We start from the raw sequence: 14,465 nt of genomic DNA, 5'->3' as shown, positions 1-14,465 counted from the left end.
TTTCTCAACCACCTCCAATAATGCAAGTAGTAGCTCTGGTTTGCAAGAGACGGTAGACAAAACCGCCTGAGGATTGTGTACCAAAACCACCACAAAACCTTTTGTACTAGTAATAGTTTACATGGTTTAAAGTTGTGGATTCAAACTACATGGTTTGCAGGGACATTACTTGCATGATAGGAGAACTTGGTTAATAAATTTCTGATTGTAAGCATTTTCTTAGATTTTGTAACTTTGTAGTACAAACTGAGTTACTACTGTATTTTTTTCTGATTTATTCATTTACTGGTTTACCATAGATTATTTCCAAATTACGTCTGGTAAAATGTAAAGTGAATGTATATACTAAATTTGATTGGATTGAAAATTTATGTGATATTTGCAAACGAAGGTGCACTCGCCCTTTTGCAGTTGATGCCAAAAACTTATCTGTTTCTTTTTTACTTGCCGATGCATTTTGCTAGAACATTTGCTATGTTTTACGAAATTCCTTCATAAGATGCCTTAATCTTTATGCTGTAATCACAGATATATTTCTTGCAAATGATCGATTATAGACAACACATATTTTGCAGAGAGGTGTTGGGTCCTCTGATGGATATGCTGGGAATATCGTCAGAATGAACTTGCATGACAACTTGACAAGAAAGAAAAATCTTCTCCTCTCACTTCCAGGTTTATTGTTTGAATATTTCGAATTTGGATGTGTTCTCTAGGACTTGAGGGTGAGAGATGCAACCCACCTGTTTCCAGAATGATAAAGATATTTACATACATGTTTCTCATGGAATAAAGTCAACATCAACTTTGCAGAGGTGAACTTATTTTGTAGGAGTCAACGTAGTCCTCGATGTATACCTACATATATGATATGGAGAATATGCAGGTGACTTCAAGTTTGGCATCAAGTTTGTCTTGATAATGAATGTGCTTGTTTTGCTGACTTGATTGTCATGACCTCCTGCTATGCTTTGATAGATTTTTTGGTTACTAGTACTAATCAAATGTGCCTTTAAACTTTCACGTTCGCCGCTTGCATTCTTTGTGCCCATGAAACCACGCAAGAATTAAAGCATGTATTGTCCACCACCAGTGCTTGGTCTGCCCCAACGCACTACACAGAAACAAAAGCAGCTTTGATCCCATGATGCCCACTGAGTGCCCCTAAAACTGTCAGGTCCAAATCTCGCAGCCCCACACGCAGATCCCTGATCACACTCAACCATCTTTAGCTACACTGCACACAAAGATGAATGGATCACAGGAGGAGGGTATGGCAAAGCAAATTAAAGGCAAACCAAAAGCACGGCCATGGCTTTGCCGTCGCCAACATGTGTGTCTAATTAGGGTCTGCTCGCCCGTAAAGACGGCATCCGATCGAATACTTTGTGTGTATGCTCGTAGTGGTGCTCTAGCTTTATGCTCCACTACTGGTACTGGCTCCTGACCACAGTGTGCTTGCCTGCTACTTTCTACCTGGGCATCATCAGGAGCACTATCTCTCCTCAGCCGTCTCACCCACTCAAATCAGGTTTTGAAATTCTCCTTGTCTCGCAGTTCTATTCCGTCACGCGAGCCGCGAGCGTGCGCGACCGAGGAGCGTCGGATCGACAGATTTACCTTTCAGCTGTTCCTCTGGCATGGTGATGGAATATGCTAACCGACTGAAAGCATGGTGACAGAGAGAGGACATGCCTGAGCACTGCCCATTGTCTAGCCCTATGTATGTGATCCATGCACACACCCTGAACAATGCAGTACACTGTCCCACTGCTGTTACCCTCATCTCAGCCTACTTGCCATTATTAACACTCAAAGGTTTGCTTTTCTTTCGAACCATGTAAATGGTTTGCTTTTTATCTCGTATGATTCCCCGGTTCATCGGTCACGACAAAAATGTTGGCGCGAGAAACGGCGTCAAGGATCGATTTACCTTTCGTGCGAGCCAAAGATGAATTGCCTGCTTGGGCGTGTAGAGACGATTTAGGGTGTGTCATGGTGGTGGATTTCTGAAAGAGATGCATGCTAGGCTTGCTGGATCTGAGGAGAAACTTGGTGCGCTGTGCTTTCAGCACATGGTATGCTCCTAATAAAGACCCTAGAGTTAAGTTACCCCAAGTAGCAACGTGCATGTTGATGGATGAAAGCCGATCGATATCTGATTCTGAACCCGGGAATCCGTCCTGCAAATACGACCGGCTTTTAGTCATGCAACCACCGGTGGCACTAACCAGAGCCAGAGACCACTTAATTAGCTTAGCCAGTCCCCTAAAACACGCGGCAAAGCAGCGCCAGAAAAAGGAAAGAAAAACAGTGCAGAACACACCTAGTTTTTAACCAAAAGAAGCCATTTGGCATGGTGCACTTGTCAGCCACTGCCTGCTACTACTAATAACCACTATCAGAGCTGAAAACGAGCAAGAGACCAGAGACCACGGTGACCAACCGCCCTGAAAACTCCATACGGAACCTGCCGGCCCTCCACTTTTGCCGCAGGCAAAACAAATGAAAAACATCGAAATTCCTCCATCATCCCTTTGGAACTTGCTCAGAGGCAGTGAGTGGGATTCGCATTATTTGTCGCGCCGCGCGTAAGGCATTGCCTAACTACCCAGTTATATATTCTGCTTTCTAGGTGGAAGAAGAAGAGGCCTCTGCTTCACCGTCACCTCGAGCGTCTGACGTTGGTTCACGCCTTCCATGCGTTACTACTGAGGGAGCGAGAGCGCATGCATCGCGTGAGTAACCCGGAGATGGGGATGCCCCGGAGATCCGCCTCCCTCTTCGCCCTCGCCTTCTTCGCGCTGCTGCTCTCCACTTCCCTGGCAGGTTCGTGTGACTGTGCTGTTCTTCGTTCTAGATAGCCAGGAAATCCCTTTTGGACGAAGAATCTAAGAAGTTCTTGATCTAGTTTCCTCCTGCTTCAACCTCTTGCATCTACATGTGATGTAGTGCAGTATAGTGCAGTGCAGTTCCTGCCTAGGTCCTAGCTCACATGGCCACGACATGTATTTTGCTTCTTACTGTTACAAATGCATCAACAGATTTGAAGGGAACAAGATGCCGAGCTGTGGCTTAATAATTAGGTGATCCATGCATGCTGTGGGTCTGGGTCATGAGAAAACAGATGCACTTTCTTCTGAGTTGTTAGGCTTTTTACAAGGTTTGATGGATGATTCTGCTGTTTTCAGGGAGACAGCGGCCGAGCTTCATAGTAGATCAGGAGTCTCTTGGTCAGCAAGGAGAGGTCCAGGACGAAGCTATGGCACAGCTGGTGCACTCCCGGATGCTCAAGGACGTCACCACCAGTGACTACGGCACCTACGACCCAACCCCGTCCATGCAGAAGCCCCACTTCAAGCTCATACCCAACTGAACACACCCTACCTGATATGATATGATCCATCTATATATCTACGTCCATGTGAATGTATATGTAGATATATTGATCGAGGTATTTTAAAATAGTTTGGCTAATATGATAACTGATATTTGTAAGTTCTTGTAGACGTGAGGTGAGTACGTACGTGACAAAGAACTTAGTTGCTTGACCTATTTATACACTATACTTCGAGTATATACACATATTTGCAAGTATCTTTGCTTGTGTCATTTTTACCATACTCTAGGTCACATGATGATTTATAAACTTTGATAACTCCTAAGTTTTTTTTTAGAAAAGGAGGATGACCCCCGGCCTCTGCATCTGGGTGATGCATACGGCCACTTTATTAATTATTCTCACAAGACCTTATAAAGCCATACAACAGCAAGACTAAAGCCACCGTCTAAGCAACAACTGTCGCTACACCTATCCAATTGATGAGGAGGCGCAGATAGTCTGGGCCTAATACCAAACAGACATCGCAGCCAAACCTAAACATCTAATACCTGAGGTCCCAACCAGGACGCCTGCCGGGTATGGGGCACCTACCAGTCCGGTGCATTCCTCAACCAGGACGCCTGCCGGGTATGAGGCCGCCGCAGCCACCTGCCACCAATCCATCTTCAGAGCTGTACTGTTGCATGTATCGTGCCAGGTCTCTCTGCCATCGACGCCCCCACGACGCCCGACAGCGTCGTCCTCCTGCGCGAGTCCATCCTCCCACAGCGAACTCCGAATCTGCACTGTGCCGCGCCGTCAAAGATCCGTCGACATCAGTGTGTAGGATGAAGCACCGCTCCACCAAAGAATCCGTCCTCTGGTCCCTCGATCACGTGTGTACCTCCAAGAATGACGCCCCCAAGGGAGGAACGACACCAGAGCGCCGCCGTCATCCGATCATCCGATCTAGGGTTTCCCCCAGAGGTAGCAGAGAGTGGCCTTGAACTTCTCCACGGCGATGCCTTCAAGAAGGGAACGACGCAGATAGCGCCGTCACCGCCGGCCTTAGCAGACGCCGAAGGCAAGTTTTCACCCAGATCAGTTTGAAGGGATCCAACTCTCGTGCACGGGCCGCCGTCACCACCAGCACCACCAGGCAGAACACTGGAGCACCGGCAGATCAGCGAGCCGTCGGCACCACCGCATCCAGATCGCCGGCCACGCCGGGCCGCCGCCATCCCCCGCGCCGTCCGGGTTAGAGACGGAGCCGCCAACCGCGCACAGGGATCCGCCTGCACACGCCGGAGCGCCGCTGAGAGCCCAACGCCCGCCACCACTTGCCGAGGGCCGCCGCCGAGCGCCCCGAGCGAACTCCCACGCACACCAGGGGAAACCGCGAGCGTGAGCCCTGCCGTCGCCCCCAAGCCCGCGCCGGCGTGCCCCGTCAGCAGAGCGCCGCCAACCGCCGCCGCGATCCGCCCGCGCCAGATCCAGCGAGCCGTGGGAGAAGAGATCCCGCCGCCGCCGATGCCGACCGAGCTTTGCCCGACGGCGGTGAGGAGGAAAGGTCGGGGGAGGGACGAGGACGCGGCGGCGCTAGGGTTCCCCCCGGTCGCCGCGCAGGGGCGACACGGGAGGAGTCCATATAATTCCTAATTTATATGTTTCATATATATACTTCTTTGTTTTCTTTGGGGGGGGGGGGGGGGGGGGGGGGGGGGGGGATGGAACTTAAATAGTCTCCGACCTCCATATCTACTTATTGTTCTCTGAAACACTGTGCTGGAATTGAAGTGTAATTTGCAGCACCACTTGCTGAACTAATTGATGGATGGTTGCTCAACACAGGATAGACAACTAGCGTCTGATACGCTCCCTCCATTTCAGAATACATTGCATATTGGTCTTCTGCTAAGTCAAATTTCTTAGCTTTAAACAAATTTATAAAAAAATATGAACAGCTAAAATACCATATATGGATAGTTATATGGTATATATAGACTACCATGAACACCATAGATATCGCGACCTGAAAGAAAGTAGCAATAGAGCAGTGATTTGCATGTTTTTGCGTACAATAACTCATGACTCAAATTGATAATTGTACAACAACCATTATCGGTCGATCTTATTCTGGTATAGTTTCTCAATTAACTGGTCACTTCCGTTAATCAAAGAGGACTTTAATCCGGTTTCAGTGTTTGTTTCATTTTTTATTCTTTTTCTTATGGTTTTGTTTCTCCTTGTTTTTTTTCCAACCTCCACATCTAGATGCGCACGATTATAATCTATCTGTCTATTGTTGGGAAAATAGCGCACAAGTACACTTATGGTTCTCTGGAACACTGCTAGAATTAAAGTGTATTTTTCAGCACCACTTGTTGAACTAATTCATTGGTCGTTGCTCAAGACACAGGATAGACAACTAACATCTGATTCAGAATACATTGTATATTAGTCTTGTGCTAAATTGCCTTTTGTAAACTTTGACCAAATTTATAAAAATATGAACATCTGCAACATGATATACGATAATTACACGCTATGTATATACTACCCACGAACACTATATACGTCATGACATAAAACAAAGTAGCAATAGAGCAGTGTTTTGCAACTTGATGCGTACAATAACCCATGACTCAGATTAATAATTGTACAAACAACCATTATCTGCCGCTCTTATTCTAATTATGCTTTCTCGATTAATTGGTCACCTCTGCTAATCAAAGAGGGCTTTAAATCTGGTTTCAGTGTTTGTTTCTTTTTATTCTTTTCCTTATGGTTTTATTTCACCTTATGTTTTTATTTTGCCTTTCCTTTTACTTCATTCCTTTCCTGTGTCTTTTCCATTTCCCCTTTATCCTGTTTAGGTTGGTTTTTTTTTGGGCAAATACAGGAACATACTTTTTCAATTACTATTTTCTAAAAAAATCATGTGCATTTCTTTTAAATATGTAAACACTTTTTCTAATAACACAAACATTTTAAAAGAATGCATGACCACATTTTTAATTCCGTGAACATTTTTAAAATACTATGACATTTTTTTAAATAACCTGAATATTTATAAAACATGTTATTTTTTTGCTAATTTTTCTTACTTTAATTTTTTCTGTTTTCACTTTTATGAATCTTTTTCCTTTTAACTTAGCCTTTTTAATGTAAAAATTGATATAAATTATGGATTATTTTAGAAATTATTGGACATATTTTAAAAAGCATGAATTTTTTTTTAAATTTTATACATACAATAAAAATGTATGAATGATTTTCACTTATGAGAACAGTTTTAAATGTACGATCAGTTTTTAAATTACGTGAATATACTTAAATGCTTGAATGCTTTTTAAAAGTACTACCTCTGTACCCAAATACTTGTAGTTGGGGGAACTTGTACTACTTTTCCCCAACTACAAGTATTTCAGTACAAAGGGAGTACTTGACAATTTGAAAAATTATGAAAACCTTTGATTAATTACATAATCATTTTTTAGAAACATCCTGAACACTTTTTATAAATACATGCACATTCTTCATAAATAATATAACATTTTCTTTGATATGTGCAAATAGGTCTCAAAATTTTATTACTAAAGTAAAAAAAGAAAGAAAGAGAGGAACCAAAAGGAGAATAGGTAAACAAGAATTGTATTTTTATTGCTATCTGGACCCAGGCCATGTGAGGCATTGTGGGTGTAATACCCGTGTTTATTAGTATAAATAAGATCTTGTATTTTGGTAAATTAACAAAATTAGCAGAATGTTGGAGTAGTAATTATAAGCTTAATTAGATAAAATCAATCATTGGCAATCATTGGTTAGTACTAAGTAAGAGTAGTCAACTTAATTCCTTAGTGTGGAAGGATATGCATTACAAGAACATGCTTGTAGAGCCTTCGAGTAGGAGGGCCACGTGTGGGTGTGGTACAAGATATTTAGCAGCTCAAGTTTGCACTTATCTGTAGCATTTAATGCTCTGTTGGAGTCAGCTAGGCACGTGTAATGTAAAAGTACAAACAGCTGTAAAACTAGAGACACCGAGGCTGCTGAGTTACACTTATCCAGCTCCATTCCCTACCCTACCATGCCTATAAATAGATGGGCAAGAGCATGCTGTAGTACTCATCCCAACATACAAACCAGTTCACTAGCTAGCTTTGCATGGAGTAGAATCACACTGATCGGCAAGAGCGCTCGGAGGAAGCAGCGAGTCAGCGAGTCAGGCAAGCATGCGTTCCATCTAGCCTTTCTAGCTGTCCTATTCCTTGTTTGTCTCACTATTCATGCCATGCTCTACATCTAGTAGTACTTCTCAAGCTCTATAATGTGCACTGTTCGTATGATTTGATTCCTGTACATCTCTTGAAGCTAGCATGCATACCACAGTACTACCTTTTTGGTTTATGATCACGGTGGAGAAATCATTGGTACATGCATGTGAGCACATGGATTAATGGCTCATGCATGGATGGTTGGTTCTGTGAAAAGCCTAGAGATATTTATCTTGGTCTTGCATGTATTTCCTCTTGCTAATCTTTGTCTAGTAAATTTTATAAAAATCTGGTATCACGACGGCAAACGTATTGTATCAGTCACAGTTCAGGTATGGGACTGTCTGAGTTCTCCGCTAAGAACACCACTCGTTCGGAAGCGTGTCGATGATGGATCCGTAGGAGCGATCGACACTAGTAAGTCGAGTGGTCGGTTCTTGGGGGAATAAAGAGCTCTGCTCTACTAGCGCCTGTGTGGTTCTAGTCGAGGCTGTCGACGTCAGAGTACCCCTCTTAAGAGCGTAAAAGTGTGAAATTTTCACCCTTGTGACTCCCGGGTTGGGAAGCTTGCGGTCATATGTGATGCCAGTTATTTCTTTTCTTTTCTTTAAATTAATCTCCATTATCTTCCTGTGCCATCAAACTCTTTTTTTTTACAACTAACCCTTGTGTTTTGTCACTTTTGCCGAGAGAAGTTCCTTTGTATCCGTGTGCTTGCTGAGTATGAGATCATACTCATTCTTGCTATTGTTGTTGATTTTGCAGAAGTAGCAAATGATGGATGTGCTGATGAGAATGATGAACAGTAGGAGTAGCTCTACGGGTTGGGAATAAATAAAGGAGTTGCATGTATCATAACCTTTGTAATAGCTAGTAATGAATAAAGTTGGCTCTTGTGCATATTAGAAAATAATTTGTTTACTAGCCTAACTTGGGGCGTGACAATTTTATCACTTGGGGCGTGACAATTTTATTGGCATCAGAGCCAGGGTTTAGGAAAAAAAAGAATAAGAGGAAAAAAAGAATAAACACTAATGTGGGTTTAACTAAGGGGATGGTCTAGGCACGTAAAAGTAGGAATTGATGATTAATTGAATGCTTATTTTTCTGTGCTTAATTAGCATGTTTGATATGTAGTCTGTATTTATTTTTGAACTAACTGTGTGCTGAAAGCAGGGATGGATGAGTATACAATCTTCCATCTCAACTTTGTGAGCATATTAGAGGAGGTAGCTGAACATTTCCATTTGGAGCCGCCAGTAGTGTCGACAGTGAAGCGTCTTGAGGGCGAAGGGTACCAAGGTGCAGTACATTTGCAGCTCACCCCAGATGATGATAGTTCTTATAAGACCATCTATGGGTATGGTGAAGATGCTAAAGATGCTGGCAACTTTGCTGCACGGGAAGCACTCAAGTTTCTTCATTTTTCTGTTAACTTTGCTTTGGTGGACCTGCATATGTATGAGTACTGGGAGGTACTACTAACTCTAGTGCAGAAGGAGCAGCAACACCACATAGAGATGACACAACTAAACCAGTATCATGAGGCTTGTCGGCAGCATGAGTTGGAGTATCTTGAGCAAGAACAACGAGGAGTGAGTACGGAGATCACTATTTTTAGTGATCTAAACGCTCTTATATTTCTTTACGGAGGGAGTACTCCCCAAGTTCTAAAAACAACGAGGAGTCGTAGAGTAGGCTTTCTTTCTTTTAAGTATAATATTGCATGATTCAGAACATTTATAGTACAACAACTATGATCACTACCTCTTACGATGGTTAAACTTCCATTATTACGTTACATGGCTGTCTTTGCGCCTCCTCAAGAAAGTCTCCTTCCTCCTCCCGCCGACACCGCCATCGATTCTCCCTACCTCCGATGGCCTTTGGGCCGCGGAGGTGCGGAGGATCTTGACCGCTCACCGGTGGGAGGGACCCATTCTCGTTTTTGTTAGGTTCAACGTCTTGATTGGGGTTGTGTGGCGGTGACGATGTACCTCAGTAGGAATAATGTCTCCCATGTCCTAGCCCCGTCCCAAATCGTGCGAATAGGGTCGTCAGAGGTTGCTGCTCTGGTGTGCCGCTCCTTTGGGGCCTTAGCACGACGACTTCCCGACTGTCTACTACAACTAGGTTTTCCTTTGATGAGGGAGGGGCAATGACGGCGGCGCACTTTCGGCTCGCTCCAGTGCTTGTAGTTGTTGCTAGGTGGTTCATAGACCTGGTTATAATTTTTATTACCTCTTGTGTTCTCTGTACTGCCATGGTTGATAAATAGATTGGAAAAATGGAAATTTCGGTCGCAAAAAAATAAACTTTCTGGATTATCTGTTCACTTCTATTAATCGAAGGAGACTTTAATCCGGTTCTGGTGTTAGTTGCTCTTAGGTTCCTTTTTGCTGGTTTTGTTCCCTTTTCATTTTGTTATTCCAATTTCACTTTGTATTTATTTTTATTATATCTTCCTTTTCTAATTTTTTTAATATAAAATATATTTTGAGAAATACCTGAACAGCTTACAATACGTGTGAACAATTTTTAAAATTCCATAAAGAATTTGGCATCAACTGCATAATACGTGTGAACAATACGTGTGAAATTTATTCACACCTTTTTGTAGAATACACTAAGACTATACAATTACATGAACAATTTTTAAAAACTGCATAATGTGTTTTAGTGTGTTAACATTTTAGTTTCTTGAACATTTTAAAAAATTACAAAAAACTTTTTGTAGTTATAGGAACATTATTTAAATATTTGAACACTCTTTAGAAATACATGCACATATCTTAAAAATAAGTGAATATTTTTTTTTGCAAATAGTTTATAAAAGATATTAGTACAATGAAAAAATAAAGAAAGGAGAAGAAGTAAACCAAAGAAGTGAAAAAGTATAATTGTAGTTTTTCTGCAACAAAAAAGAGTAGCAATAAACTGGAGCTCGATGTCTTTTTAGGGTAGAATAATGCGCAACTCTATTTGTTAATTGTACAACAACCATGATTTGTCGCTCTTATTTTGGACGACTACCATTTTATTAACACATCAAAATGATTAAAAAATCATTTGGAATACACGTATGAAAGTGGTGAGAAACAAAACTTAAGCACTATTATTCATCTTGGAACTCTCCATCTCCCAGGCCTTGAGGCGCGACACCTTGACATCCACATCTCCATTGTTGAAGACGTAAAGATGAGCGTTTTGCCCTATGGCGATGGATGGGTACACCCTTGATATGATGCAGGTCTTGCCTCCGGCACCAAAGCTCTCAACGACTGAATGATCAATCTAACAACAGAACAGAAGCATTAATTAGTGAGAAAACCAGCCGTAAACTTGTCGTAACTTGTAAAGAGTTTCGTATTTGCAATATAAAATCTAGGCACATACCAAGCTTCTCAAAGAGATCTTGCCGGATGATGAAACGTTGGAGTTGACAAACCCGGCATAAGTTGGCTTGTCAAGATCACGACCAAGAGATGACCTGCAAGTAGACACAGAAGAAGGCTAAAAACAGATCAGTTGGGTAAGCTGAATAGGTTCCCTTAATTCGATCTTCAAATAATAAAAAAGATGCATGTGTATTGGTGCATGCTTACTTGCTAGGGTCAGTGCACATCAGGACCACTGGCTTGCCATGCCCATCCTTGAAAATCCTGAAGAAAACCGCAGTCTTCTCCTCCAAGTTGGCAGATGCTAGCACCCACAAACCAAAGGGACCTACTCCGCCCTTATTGTCCGCACCCTTCATTCTACACAGCTTCGGAGCATCGTTCGAGAATGCATGATCGAACGGCTCGGCCCTTTCCAGGCTTGGTATCTCGAAACTCACCTCCACATCAGCCTGGTAAAGGATAACATTTCATGCATAGGCGTGAATTGATAAAGTTTAGCAAACCCATAGATTGGTGAAATTTGTCAGTTCATAGCTATAATTTTTTAGTTCATTATAGTTATGAATATAAAAAAAAATATGTGAATTGGAAACTTTGTGAGCGAAATTATGTGTCTGTTTTATTTTTTGCTTTAATTCTTCAGCAACAACAAAAACTAATGTTAGTGGGAAGCTACATATCATGCCTTGTGGAGTAGTAATTACCTGGTAAGTCTCCAGGCCTTTAACCTCAAAATGATTCCTAGGCTTCACGACCTTGTTTGTTACACTAACAGACTTACGCCTCAGCTGCTCGACCTCCTCAATGGGCCACTGCACGAGCTGCTTGCCACCGGGGTCAAGCCATATCTTCCTTGGGATTGCCTGCCACAAGCACAACACAAGCAATTAATTCCCTCGGAGTATTGGTTTATCAATCAAATCGCAGAAATGTCCTAGATGTGATGATGTTATACATGAATGCCGGACCAACCCTTGGCGATGTCGTCTGGAACGGTGTCTGACTCATTGGCCCATCCTACAAGGACCCGTCTCTGCCTTGCGGGGTCGAAGAATGTCTTGGACGCATAGAATTTCCCATAGTCGTAGCGGAGGCGGTGGTAGTCACCATTTAGATCGTCAGGCACATAACGCTCTGTCCTACTATTATAGGTTCCGATGGTGTAGTAGTCATACCGAGCCTTCTCGAGGCTACTCTTGAGTACATACTTGACTCTGCCACTATGCTCGGATGTGTCGAGACCTTTCTGCCCTTGTATGAGCACCGGAAAGAAGTCGAGGCACTCCCACATACCGCTGGTTGCCGAGTGAAGTGGGTGCTTGGCTCGAACCCAATGCTTGAAGTCGGTGCTCCGATACACATATGCCTGACCATGGGAGCCCTTCTCTCCACCTACGAGTATGCGCCATTGGCCATCTATGTGCCAAGCCGTGCTCGGGTCACGAAATTGTGTCACGTTCATGCCCGAATCCGGCACTATAATCGGATTGTAGTCTGGTTTGACCCACTCCCTAAGTAGCGGGTCGGACTTGTTCTTGGGGATGGCAACGTTCTGCACCTGGTAGGGAGTGTCCGGCCGGTTGATCCCTGTGTACACCAACACTGGTGTGCCATCAAGGAGGATTGTTGCGGAGCCAGACCAAACGCCATACTGGTCAGATCGGATGCTTGGCTCGAGGGCTAAACCAAGAACGTTCCAGTTGATGAGGTCGCGTGAAACCGAGTGAGCCCAAAGTGTATTGACCCAATCGGCACCTTTGGGGTTGTACTGGTAAAACAAGTGGTACCATCCCTTGTAGTATAGTGGCCCTGTTCCAAAATTATCAACATGTACGGATCAAAAAAAGTCTCAACATGTAAGTTCAAGATGCTCCCCCGCCCCTTCCTCGCTTAATATAATTTTTTCATGGTTTCCATGCACATATGTACTGGTTATATGTTAGTCTACTGGTCACGTTTGTAATTCTTTAGTATTTATTCAATTGTTTTCCTCAAGGTCTGATGATTAATATATTTGATTTGATTAACCTTCCAGGTTGAATATATTAATAAACTACCCCGCACAAAGAAACTTAATAAACTAACCTTCCAAGTTGAAGCGGGTGCCTATAGGATAAAGCAATCCTAATGTCATGTAGTCGCATATGTCTAGGGGTGCAAGTGTGCCTGGGTACTAGTGGACTCCATAACACCAATCCCACTTTCTTTAGGGTATGTTTGGTTGCATTCTCATCTCAGCATAGTTGTTCCTCTCAACAACCCTCTTCATGCATGCATCTAGTGTATTTGTGTTAAGCTAGTGTAGACTCTACCAAACACCTGACGGCGTACTGATGTTTCATGAACATTTTTTTAAGAAGGATGTACCTCCGGCCTCTGCATATGGACGATGCATGTAGTCATTCTAAGGGTGCAAGATGTTTCATGAGCATAGATCACTTGAATGTTAGCCCAACATCTTTCATTGCTATTGCTAAGAAAATCTTTAAAATCTACATATTATATTTTCAGCATCATGGATCTAGGAATAGACATCTATACAATTAGAGTGAGTTCGACAAGTCATACCATTCGGATCTGCCATCGATGAGTTTCCCCGGGACAGCAATCATAACCAGCCAAAATAATGAGATAATGAAATTGTTAGAACAAAGCATCATGGAAGAATAAAACAAGCAAGAACAATTACTTAGTATATCAAGTACCAAAATAAAGACGGGCTATATGATTATCACGAGTCATGACCAGCACATCAACATCTAGATACATCTGTATCTAGACAAATCTAGGACAAGCTTTTGGGGGCGGAGGTAATGTTTAGTTACAATGGCTACCCATTTCATAGATATACTTGTAGGATGCACCTACGATATACTACATGTACTATAGCCATTCTCCAAAAAAACACGTACATTACTATAGCTAGCTTGGAGACAGAGCCAAACTTAACATGCTGGAGAGCAATCAGATAAGTTCCGCGGCAGGAGATTACCGTTAATCCAGTTTTTGGGCGGCTGGAAGTGGTACCCTGTCCTGAGCAAGGGGTTGGTCACGAAGCTAGGCACTGGCGGCGAGGGCGCCACGGCCTCCATGCTGCCGATGGCGAGCTGCAGAAGGAGCAGTAGCAACCATGGCCGGAGGACCCATAGCGGATTCCACATTGAGTGGCTGAAACGAAATTTAACAATGCTTAGCTAGCCACTAGTTCTCACCACCCAATGGCTCGTATGAACGTTGCTCCTACGAAGATGAGACGTCAATTTATAATGATCATGGCAAGGCTAGTAAGGACATCCTACCACATACAAATAAGGAAGGAAATTATGGCATTATTAGAATACCATGTATAGCTAGTTATTCGTATATATGGAAGGAAGAGAAGATATCCATGCTAATCAATGTGAGATTTATCCTCCAAAATAGATTTATGCAAAATATCACAGTGGCCCCCACAAATGCGCTGCC

At 42.9% G+C, this 14,465-nt stretch overlaps 2 protein-coding genes across 3 annotated transcripts; one reads left to right on the top strand and one right to left on the bottom strand.

The window, feature by feature from the left end:
• The first annotated feature begins 2,343 nt into the window (after positions 1 to 2,343).
• LOC123176546 (protein CASPARIAN STRIP INTEGRITY FACTOR 1) lies at positions 2,344 to 3,597 on the top strand. Of its 2 annotated transcripts, XM_044590701.1 has the most exons (3): positions 2,344 to 2,557; positions 2,636 to 2,829; positions 3,192 to 3,597. In XM_044590701.1, exons 2-3 carry the CDS (start codon positions 2,730 to 2,732, stop codon positions 3,374 to 3,376), a joined length of 285 nt encoding a protein of 94 aa, XP_044446636.1. In that variant the 5' UTR covers positions 2,344 to 2,557; positions 2,636 to 2,729; the 3' UTR covers positions 3,377 to 3,597. The 2 variants fall into 2 exon arrangements, with proteins under 2 accessions (XP_044446636.1, XP_044446639.1); XM_044590704.1 differs by lacking the exon at positions 2,344 to 2,557 and having other exon boundaries at positions 2,617 to 2,829.
• A 7,107-nt stretch (positions 3,598 to 10,704) lies between these two features.
• Positions 10,705 to 14,161, bottom strand: LOC123160910 (beta-fructofuranosidase, insoluble isoenzyme 1-like). The gene is made up of 7 exons (XM_044578759.1): positions 13,993 to 14,161; positions 13,569 to 13,577; positions 11,956 to 12,809; positions 11,705 to 11,863; positions 11,205 to 11,449; positions 10,996 to 11,089; positions 10,705 to 10,893 (listed from the first exon to the last, which is right to left on the bottom strand). The coding sequence occupies exons 1-7, from the start codon at positions 14,159 to 14,161 to the stop codon at positions 10,705 to 10,707; spliced, it is 1,719 nt and encodes a 572-aa protein (XP_044434694.1).
• Positions 14,162 to 14,465: the final 304 nt, after the last annotated feature.

Source organism: Triticum aestivum, chromosome 1D, assembly GCF_018294505.1.
Source record: "Triticum aestivum cultivar Chinese Spring chromosome 1D, IWGSC CS RefSeq v2.1, whole genome shotgun sequence".
Lineage (NCBI taxonomy): Eukaryota > Viridiplantae > Streptophyta > Magnoliopsida > Poales > Poaceae > Triticum > Triticum aestivum.
The sequence above is the reverse complement of the archived record's forward strand: the minus strand, read 5'-3'. Positions and strand labels throughout refer to the sequence as shown.

What these genes read in the sequence shown, in the direction of transcription:
- LOC123176546 (XM_044590701.1), top strand. Translation starts at nt 2,730, where the DNA reads ATGCATCGCGTGAGTAACCCGGAGATGGGGATGCCCCGGAGATCCGCC. An exon ending in GCTCTCCACTTCCCTGGCAG is followed by an intron (nt 2,830 to 3,191) that starts GTTCGTGTGACT and finishes TGCTGTTTTCAG; the next exon opens with GGAGACAGCGGCCGAGCTTC.
- LOC123160910 (XM_044578759.1), bottom strand. Translation starts at nt 14,161, where the DNA reads ATGTGGAATCCGCTATGGGTCCTCCGGCCATGGTTGCTACTGCTCCTT. An exon ending in AAGGCCTGGAGACTTACCAG is followed by an intron (nt 11,450 to 11,704) that starts GTAATTACTACT and finishes ATCCTTTACCAG; the next exon opens with GCTGATGTGGAGGTGAGTTT. An exon ending in ATGTGCACTGACCCTAGCAA is followed by an intron (nt 11,090 to 11,204) that starts GTAAGCATGCAC and finishes GTCTACTTGCAG; the next exon opens with GTCATCTCTTGGTCGTGATC.